The sequence below is a fragment of the Oryx dammah genome, unplaced genomic scaffold (genome assembly GCF_014754425.2).
Source record: "Oryx dammah isolate SB20612 unplaced genomic scaffold, SCBI_Odam_1.1 HiC_scaffold_12, whole genome shotgun sequence".
Lineage (NCBI taxonomy): Eukaryota > Metazoa > Chordata > Mammalia > Artiodactyla > Bovidae > Oryx > Oryx dammah.
The window spans coordinates 4,092,484-4,102,733 of record NW_024070196.1 but is presented as its reverse complement, the minus strand read 5'-3'; the positions used below and the strand labels follow the sequence as shown (position 1 = coordinate 4,102,733).

Here is a 10,250-nt window from a genome sequence, read left to right as displayed (position 1 = left end):
CCTCCCCTCTCCCCCTCCTCCCCTCTCCCCCTCCTCCCCTCTCCCCCTCCTCCCCTCTCCCCCTCCTCCCCTCTCCTTCCCATCCCTTCTCGTGCCCTTGTCTCACGTCTCCTGTTTTCTCCTTGGGCCTCCGTCCTGCCTCACCAGGCGCAGGCTATGCCTGCTGGTCAGCCTCAGGGGCACCGTCTAGCTCTTGCTTTCGCTCGTGTCCCTGATGAAATTAAAGGCTGCTCGGCACAGTGGAGCGTGTTAACTTTGAACGTAGGAGGAGGCTCTGTGAGGCTTTATGCTTACGTTTTGGAGTGCTGTCCGATTATCACCAGAAATAAGTTATTTGTGAGTCTAATAAAAATACGTGTTTTCTGTGAAAAAAATACTGTTAAATTCAGTAATTCGCTGAGACCAGATATGGAAAGGTTTAGGAGGTGCCCCTTTTTTCTTTGAGGTGATAGAGGGGAGAGAGGACTTAGCTCATGATGAGGAAAAAGAGAACCTTCGTCAAAGCGGGCACGCCTCCCACTTTCTCCTCTGTGTCTCTGTCAGTTGGAGAGTCTTTTCTCATCTGCTTGTTGTGTGTACGTGTTTCAAGTGTGTTGTTACCTCGTCTTTGTTAACAGCCTGCAGTTTACTTTTGCTGTTGCTCAGTCGTGTCCGACTCTTTGCGACCCCATGGACTGCAGCACACCAGGCTTCCCTGTCCTTCACCAACTCCCAGAGCTTGCTCAAATGCGTGTCCCTTGCATCGGTGATGCCATCCAACCATCTCATCCTCTGTCGTCCCCTTCTCCTGCCTTCACTCTTTCCCAGTGTCAGGGTCTTTTCCAGTGAGTCAGCTGTTTGCAGCAGGTGGCCCAAGTATTGGAGCTTCAGCATCAGTCCTTCCAGTGAATATTTAGGGTTGATTTCCTTTAGGATGGACTGGTTTGATCTCCTTGCTCTCAAGAGTCTCTTGCTACTCTCAAGAGTCTTCTCCAGCACCACAGTTTGAAAGCATCAGTTCTTCAACTCAGCCTTCTCTGTGGTCCAACTCTCACATTCGTACACAACTACTGGAAAAACCACAGCTTTGACTATACAGACCTTTGTTGGCAAAGTAACGTGTCTGCTTTTTAATATGCTGTCTAGGTTTGTCATACCTTTTCTTCCAAGGAGCAAGTGTCTTTTAATTTCATGGCTGCAGTCATCATCTGCAGTGATTTTGGAGCCCAAGAAAATAAAACCTGTCACTGTTTCCATTTTTCCCCCATCTGTTTGCCACGAAGTGATGGGACCAGGTGCCATGATCTTAGTTTTTTGAATGTTGAATTAAGTTTGCTTACTGTACTTTTTGGTGACCTGTTAAAATCCCTATTTAGGCCCTTAAGTTCCTCAGAAACTGCCCTCCTTGTCCGCAGGGCCTATCCCAAGCCCCTTCTTCCGCCCCACCTCCCACCCCCCGTGCCAGCCTCTGCCCTCTGCCCCGCTGCCACACCCCTGCTGAGCCTTCTCCCCTGTGCTGAAGGCGCCTCCAAAGCCACAGGCGTGCTTTTGCCCAAGTCTTCCGGCTCCTTTGCCTGTGGCTGAGAGAGTGGAGAACAGAACACACGGCTGGCCGGCCTGCTGCAGACCCCGCCCTCCCCACTCCCACACTCAGTGCCTCTGCCCCGCCTTCTCTGCCAAGGCCTCCTGTTTGCCCCGGGCAGAGAGGAGCTGGTGGAGACCTTCAGAAGCCCCGCCTGCGCCATCCTCCGCCCTCTGCCGCAGCCCATCCAGCACAGTGCCGCTGCCCGGCTCTCTCCAAGTGGGCAGCCCCTGCTGCACAGCAGAAGCACTGGGAACCCCCCGCCGGCCTGGCCTGAGGGCAGCAGCAGCCTCTCTCCCTGGCCTGGCAGTCTGTGCGGAGCCGCTCAGAGTGGCATCCGCCTGCTGACAAGCCTCCCTGTCCGCCTTGAGGCTGCGGGGCTGGCTGTGGGGTGATGCCTGTGTGTCTGGGGCCCCACCGCCTCTGTGTCTATGAGCCCTGTTCTGTCCTCAGTCTCCACGCCCACCCTGCCCCTTCTGCTTGGGCTGTGACCTGGGGGTCCTGGTGCAGTCCCCCTCCACTCCCCCAGCTCTCCTGTTTGTCTGGGTCATGCTACCCTGGGGGGCTATCCCTCTCCAGCCCCCTGATGGCCCCCACCTCTGCACCATCGGCCTGGACCCCACACCACCAGCTTCCATCTGCCGTATGTCCTTGGGGCTATGTGGGCGTCCCAGACTGAACACTTCCCTCCTCAGCCTGCTTCTCACACAGCCTTCCACTCGCGCTTTCTGTTTGCTCAGGCAGAGGTCTGGGGCTCATCCTTGACCTCTCAGCCTCTGCCTTTCACCTAGACCCAGAGTCTGAGCACGTCTCCTCCCAGCCACCGTTATTTCTCACGTGGGGTATCACCACAGTCTCCTAACAAGTCTCTGCTTCTGCTCTCACCTCCCCTCACTGTCTCCTCTTTTGTTTGTTCTTTTGAGGTATAATTGATACATGCATTTTATTAGTTTCTGGCATATAAGCAATACAGTGATTCAATGTATGTGTGTGCATGCATGCTAAGTCACTTCAGTCGTGTCCATGGGATTCTCCAGGCAAGAAGAGTGGAGTGGGTTGCCGTGCCCGCCTCCAGGTTTCAGTATACGTACATTTTGCAAAACGGTCGCCACGGTGAGTCTAGTTAACATGTATTGCCACCTCACTGTTCGTTTTTAGTACTGCAGCCAGAGGGTGGTGTTGGGTCTGAATCAGATCGCGTCACTGTGGAGACTGGTCAGGGGTCTGCAGTGCTCACCTGAGCTCAGCTCTGCCTGCTGTGATTCTGTGGACGCTACCAGAGGACAGGAGGCTTGGGTCAGAGGCACCGGATGCTTAGCACAACGAGCAGCCTGAGAGCCTCATAAGCACACTTCTGCAGGTCCCCAGGCTTTGAGTGGTGATGTGGGGGGCGTGCAGGGCCCACCTGCACCTGCAGTGGTCTGTGGTTGCGTTACAGGAAGGGAGCCCCACACTTAGGAAACCTGCGTGTTTCGGTTTTTAATAATAGGTAGGAGATGACGTCTGTATCACGTTGGACAAAGCAGACTTGCCCCTTGCTCTACACTGAGACCCTCCCCACATCTCCCGAGACCTTGTTCAGTGGCTGTCCTTGGAAAGACAGGTCAGAATGTGGGCGGCCAGCACACCCTCTCGGTGGCGTGGAGACGCCTGAGACCCCCAGAGACAGTCTCGCAGCAGCACGCCCGCCCCTCGTCTCTGTGCGGTCCTGGCCACTGGTCCGTTTGCTCATGAGCACGTGACTTTAGAAGCAGTTCTTGGTGAATCTGACTGACAGAACGGGAACCAGGTCTCCTCATCAGCTCATCCAGCCTCTGGTCCCAGCGGCTCTCACCAGGACTCGGGGCAGGATGCATTGCCCTTCAGGACTGAGCACAGGGTCTGGGCCCAGCCGCTGAGCCAGCCCTAAAGCACCAGGGTGGCCCTAGGAGGCAGGCCTCATCTTTGAGGGACCCCCACTGCTGTGATAGCTACGTGGTCTCCAGTGGTGTTTCTTTAAATGCTGGAGGGTCACTGGGACCATCTTGAGCTGTACATTTCCAGGTCTGCAGGCGGGTGATTACCAGCAGCTCCCCGAGGGCTCATAGGCTGCCTGCAAAGTGAGTGTTGTGTCCACATGTTGGGCCCCCACGGTGGACCTGCCTCCTCCAGGAGTATAGGCAGGCGGTGTCCCCATGTGGCCAGCTGGCTGGTGAATCTTCGGTCCCCAGAGCATTTCCAACAGCTGAGTCTAGTCTTTCCTTGTGGAGGCCCGGCCTGTGTGTAGATGGCCAGTTTGTCTCTAATCTGTGCCACCAACCAGTGGCGTGTGTCTGTCCGTCCATCTCTGTGCATCCCACAGATGGCTGAGCAGCAGCTGTGGTGGTGAAGGTGGAGACCTGTGGAGGTCCTGGCAGGTGCTGGCTGGGAGCAGCAGAGGCCTGGATCCCCCGGGGCAGCTTTAGGAGACGGTTCAGAACTGCATGGCTGGTGTCGGCTGACCCCGCAGACAGGCCTTCCCCAGCACGGGGAGCGGGGACAGGTCCCTCCCCAGGAAGGCGTGGGGGCGGCTCTGGAAAGCCGGGCTCACTCATGTCCGTCCCCCCGCCCCCCACCATGCCCTGAGCCTCCTGGGGCCCGGCCGTTCCCTCCCCGGCGGAGGCGGGCCGCCCCTCTCTGCCACAGGATTGTGTCTCTTGTCAGGCCGCTGTTGCCCCAGCTTCTTCCTCCTGCCTGTTGTGTCTCTGCTTACCTGAACGTCAGCCTGTTCATGCCGGTGTCCTGGGACCCCGACGGGGCTTTGCAGGAAGCAGTCCCTCCATGTGACCTCCTTATCCGCGGCGCCAGGCGTGGCAGGCCCGTGGGTGATGTGGGGGCGCTGTCGGGGGGCGAGGGGGTGCGCTGCCCTGCAGGAAGGGGGGCTGAGAGGCCTGCTCTCTCCCACAGGTCTCTGTGCTCCGGGGGACCTGTGGCCCGTGCAGCCCGTGTGTGTGACCGGCGGCTTCGGTTGCGCCCTGGAGAGCGGCGGGCCGGCTGCGCTGCCCCCGCCCGCCCCCGTGCCCAGCAGGTACGTGGTCCCGCCCAGGGCGGGGCTGGGAGCCAGTCCTCAGGGCAGCTTGGCTGCGCCCTGGAGAGCGGCGAGCCGGCCGCGGTGCCCAGCAGGTACGTGCTCCCGCGGCCGGGAGACCCCGCGCGGGGCTGGGAGCCAGTCCTCACGGCAGCTCGGCTGCGCCCTGGAGAGCGGCGGGCCGGCTGTGCAGCCCCCGCGCGCCGCGGAGCCCAGCAGGTACATGCTCCCGCGGCCGGGAGACCCCGCGCGGGGCTGGGAGCCGGTCCTCACGGCAGCTCGGCTGCGCCCTGGAGAGCGGCGGGCCGGCGCCCGCCGCGGTGCCCAGCAGGTTACGTGCTCCCACCCAGGGCGGGGCTGGGAGCCAGTCCTCACGGCAGTCCGACCCGGCTTCCTCCGCAGCCCCTCGGCGGTGTGTTGCCATCTGCCTTTTCAGACTTGAGTTGTGATGTCTGAGAAATTATAAGCCAGAAACTGAGGGAAGCCCTGAAGGAAGAGAGCAATCCAGCCAGTGACCACATCAGCGCTTTCCTTTTTAAATGGAAAAGATGAGCTATTCATGTATCAGAGGCACAACTGAAAAAACGAAAACAGTTCCTCATAATTGCTCCTTGCTAACAGAATAGGAATTTCCGTTTTCTATAGCATTAATCTTGAACACATTTAAAGCTTTTAAAGATCGCGTCTTAGACTTGCCATTGGATTTATCATTTGATGATGACGAACACTTGAGAAAATGTTAATATCTGTGTTTTATCAGAATCCATTTGAGGTTTTTTAGGGGCTCCAGCTTATTACAAAGTCGTTACTTTCTTATTTCTGTAATGAAGATCCAGATTGCAATCGGGATCAAAGTATCTATCGAGAATCACGTTCTGTATGGTTGCGGTCCACGTGAGCTGAGTACCGGCCTGGCCCCGAGTGGAGGTGGTCGTTAGTGTGGGTGTGTGAGAGTCCCAGAGCGGCTGCCCGAACCCCCAGTGGCATCCAGCTCTCCCCATGCTGACAGAGCCAGAGCCATGGGTCCTGCCTCTGGTTTCACTTCACAACCTGGCTGGGTTTTTTTTTTTTTTTTTTTTAAGAATATGATAGCTATTAGTTATAAGGGAGAGCAGTTTTCTTTCAAATATTAGTCCTGCTTGCATGGTGTACACCTAACTAGGGGTGAGAACATTTTGCAGTCTGAGTGAAAGTACTTCTCTGGCAAACTGAAAGCCAGGTTTTGATCCATTCCCCTATCCATGCATAATTTATTTGCTTTGTTTCATTTAAAAAGAGCTCCCCTGCCCCCTTTCACCCAAATACTATACTCAAGAGATCAAATTCCAGCTCTAACTTTCTTTGGAATTATAATCAACATAAAACATTGTGTTAATTTCAGGTGTACAGCATGGTGATTTGATATTTTTATACATTACAAAATGATCATCACATAAAGACTTAGGTCCGTCTCTCTCACCAGTGTTTCAGCGTTACTGACTGTATTCTCTATGCTGCGCATTAATTACGTCCCCTTTGAAGGAAGTGGGGATGGACCTAGAGTCTGTCATACAGAGTGAAGTAGATCAGAGAAAAACATATATATTAACGCATATATAGAGAATCTAGAAAAACAGTACAGATGAATCTATTTGCGGGGCACAACTGGAGACACAGATGCAGAGAGCAGACCTGTAGACTCACCAAGGGAAGGAGAGGGGGCACAAGGTGAGAGCGTAGCCCTGATGTATATACACTACCGTGTGTAAAATAGGTAGAGAGAACCTGTTGCGTAGCCTGGTAGCTCAGCTCAGTGCTCTGTGATGACCTAGAGGGTGGGCTGGGTGTGGGAGGGAGGCCCCCGAGGGAGGGGTACGTGTATACTCCCGGAGGTTAACATCATCGCACAGCAGAAACTCACATGACGTAAAGCAGCTGTAATCCAGTGAGGGAAGGAAGGAAGGGGGTGTCCGGTCCGAGCCGCCCCCTCCTGCAGCACTGGTGAGCCTTGAGTTGGTCTTTGATTCTGTGACGATAAAGTACTTCTTTTATTTTCCAAAACTGAAGAACTCGCAGTGATGAGGATGCTGGACAGTAAGATCTTTTTCCTCTTTCTTTCCTTGATCTGTCGACATCCTGTTTCTGAAACTAGACCCCTTGTTTTCTGTAGCAGTTTCTTTGATTGGAACGCCGCATATGAAGGCCAGTTTCCCAGTGTGTACTGCCCCCTGGAATTGAACGACTTCAGTGCCTTTCCAGAAGGTAAAGCTGTTTGGACAGTCTCAGCGACATCCTTTTATTCTCAGAAAGTCAAAGTCAAAAGGGTGTGTGTACTTAGGACACTAACTGCAGAGAAAGTGCCCTTGAGAGTCATCTTCCAGTTGTCCGCTGAGCCTTCAGGTGGGCGCAGCACGCTTGCCCTGTGTGATTTTATATGGCCTCAAAAGGCCTGCTAGACCCAGGGGTCTGGGGACATGTACAAATGACCCTGCTCTGTTTAGTCCTTCAGATTGGGTGGAACAGGGCCTTTCGGACCTACATGAACCTAAATGTGCTCTATCTGTTGGGGGGCTGGGTCTTTGAGTGAGTTGAGTAAGTGAAGTCGCTCAATCGTGTCTGACTCTTTGTGACGCTGTGGACTGTAGCCTGCCAGGCTCCTCCGTCCATGGGATTCTCCAGGCAAGAATACTAGAGTGGGTTGCCATTTCCTTCTCCAGGGGATCTTCCTGACCCAGGGATCGAACCCAGGTCTCCCGAATTGCAGGCAGACCCTTTAACCTCTGAGCTACCAGGGAAGCCCAAACTAAGGAAGGTCCCACCTATTAGTTATTCTTTTCAGGCAGACAAGTCCCAGGAGAGGTAGAATGATTCACGTGCTTGTTCCTCAGCATGTTCTGACTCTTATACCCCTGGATAGTGCTGCAGAAGAAAGGGAAAGCTCGTGGAGGGGAAACTGATGAATGGCAGATGCTTGCGCTCAAGTATGTTGATGGACAGATGCTTGTACTTATCTGGATTTTGACGCGTGCAGTGCTCCGTGGTAACCACAAGGGGGTGCTGTGGTCGCTCTCTTCTGTGTGTGCAGCTGTGTTTATGCCTTCTTACTGTCATCTGAGAAGTGCTTGGTTTCCTACTGCCATTATCAGTGCGTGTGGCGTATGTGCAGATGGCCGACGCTGGTGTGGCAGGCAATAAAAGAAAAGTTCAAGGACTAGGAAGAACCACGACACTCTAAATCTACAGTAGCATTTGCTGCTATAAAGCATAGCAGTATTATAGCATACTCTGTATATTACAGAGTCCCACCCGATGATCACATACAGGAAAGCAAGCCCAGAGGAAGAACTTCCTCACTGAGGGCTTACCAGGTGCTGTGTCTCAGAGTAATTATTTTCTGTCTGTCTTTAACTTGTCAACACAGTAAGTCCTTGAAAGCTTATTGCCTGAGGGTGAGAATTCCATTCTGTCCTGAAACGGGTTCACCTCTGCTGATGTCTCCGCTCTTTGCAGAAAGCATGAACTACCCCAGCGGCTTCCCCGGTCCTACCGAGGTTCAGACGGACTTCGTTGACCACAGCTCCCCGTCGGCCTGGGGCAGCCCCCCCAGCGTGCCGACTGCCTGGGGACACGCCGGTCTCATCAGCTCTCCGGTCAGTGCCACCCGCCCTGCTGTGCCCTGGGTTCTTCTGGTGCCCGTGTCATCCTGGGTTACGGTTGGGTTCAGATGCGCCGGACCCTGGTTTGTTCCCCTGGGTTTCTAGCCACTCTCTGCAGTGGCTTCCCAGGTAGGCAGATGGACAGGGGTTTGCAGACGTTGGCAGCCACGACGCCCTAAACCGCATCAAGGAGAGAGGGTTATCAGTGACGCTGCACCTGGGCCAGGAAGCCCTCCGGGAGGCTGGTGGGCTCCTGTGGCCCCGCTGACCTTCCGCCTGTGGGAGGAGAGGAGATGAACCTTCCAGGAAGGTCAGGCAGGGTCACCCATGGTCTGGAGGGCTTCCCCCGCTCACACCCACTCCACCGTGTTTTTACAGATAGAAGGCATTCGACCTGAAATGAGCTTATCTAGTTGGATGGGAATTTCATGGCCTTCTGTTTGAGAAAAATGGAGTTAGAGACACCACGGTGGTTGAGGGTAGAATGGCAGCATCCAGGCGGCCCCGAGGACGCAGGCAACCTTGACATTGCTTTCTAAGGCTTCTTTATTTCTTTACATATTTCCTTTTCCCCCCTTCCTCGTGCATGCCTCAGCCCTACCTCACAAGCACCCGAAGCTTGTCTCCAATGTCTGGACTTTTTGGTTCCATCTGGGCCCCGCAAAGCGACATGTATGAGAATTGCTGCACCATCGACCCCACCACGGAACACTCGGCTCACATGGAGAACCAGGCAGTCATGTGCAAGGAGTATTACCCCGGGTTTAACCCATTCCGTGCCTACATGGACCTGGACATATGGACTAGCACAGCGAACAGGAATGCAAACTTCCCACTGTCGAGAGACTCGAGCTACTGTGGGAACGTGTGAAAAGGATTCGAGTCCAAACAATGTGAATAAAGAGGCTTGCGTTTGGATCACTAGCGTAAACTGGTTGAGATAGATTGACGTTGGTGGATATTTTGGCACTTTTATATGAAAATAAATTTTTGTATGAAATCTGGGTGCTCTGTTTTTTTAACCCTTCACAAATCAGTGATAGAAACAAAGCATCATGACTCCACAAACACGTCGACATGCCATATGTTCACATTGGGACCAGGACAGCATCTAAGAAGGTAAGAGTGGGGAAAGAAGGGGCTGCGGTGGGTCCACCTCCAGAGCATCAGCTCCCCGGGAGCTTGCAAAAAGCCACCTCGATCGGGTAGCATTCCCAGGGATGCTGCCATAATTGGCCTATGGCTCAGGTGGGGAGGATTTTGTTTCAAGTGCTTCTTTTATTGAAACAAGCCTCTGGTTTGGGGAACCTCACTGCCAGTCACTTGCCTAGACACACCGGTCCTGGTGGGCACGGCTGCTGGGTGGAGCAGAGCCCAGTGCTGTTCTGCTGACACGTGGCAGGCATGTTCCCTCACATCCGTCAGGCCAGTCCCCGGGGTCAGCAGCAGCAGGGACATGCTGGTAAGTGCGTCAGGGTTCCCTCCGAGCGAGCAGGCTGAGTCCACAGACAAGTTCTGAGCAGGTCACAGAGCTGGTGTGTGGTCCCCAGGCCAGTGTGTATTTGCTTGTCAGGGATTTTAGAGATTCACATGATGTTGGAATTATCTGATTGCATGTATAAACTTTGAAAACGTTTCAACTTTTAATAAAAATGGCTTATTTTTACATGTTGTTGTGTCTTTATTGGAATTTGAGTGGGATGTCAGGCTCACGCGTTTTCTTTCTCATGGTCTTGTGGGGCCTGGGTAAGGAGGGTAAATGGGCTGTAATCTGGCACTGCCCTTCTGCAGGGAGCACCCGCTGGCATGCATGGCTGCTGGAACGCTCTCAGGCTACTGACCCTGTCCTTAAAACCGAATAATACTGAGAAGTCGTTTAGCTTCTAGGTGTGCACCCAAAGGAACAGAAACAAACCCTTGTGCGCTGTGTTCACTGAAGCACTGTTCACAGCAGCCAAATGGCGGAAACAACTTCAGTGTCCACCGATGGGAGACAGCTGAGCAGACC

General features: G+C 54.1%; 1 protein-coding gene across 2 annotated transcripts in view; it reads left to right on the top strand.

Moving 5' to 3' along the window:
• The window catches only part of TMEM131L (transmembrane 131 like), a 172,735-nt gene extending 162,827 nt beyond the window's left edge, over positions 1-9,908 (top strand). For both annotated transcript variants that reach the window (XM_040251419.1, XM_040251420.1), the window contains 4 exons: positions 4,487-4,607; positions 6,757-6,848; positions 8,097-8,236; positions 8,838-9,908. In XM_040251419.1, coding sequence (XP_040107353.1) covers positions 4,487-4,607; positions 6,757-6,848; positions 8,097-8,236; positions 8,838-9,113 — 629 coding nt within the window. In that variant the 3' untranslated portion in view covers positions 9,114-9,908. The remainder of the gene's footprint in view (positions 1-4,486; positions 4,608-6,756; positions 6,849-8,096; positions 8,237-8,837) is intronic.
• Positions 9,909-10,250: the final 342 nt, after the last annotated feature.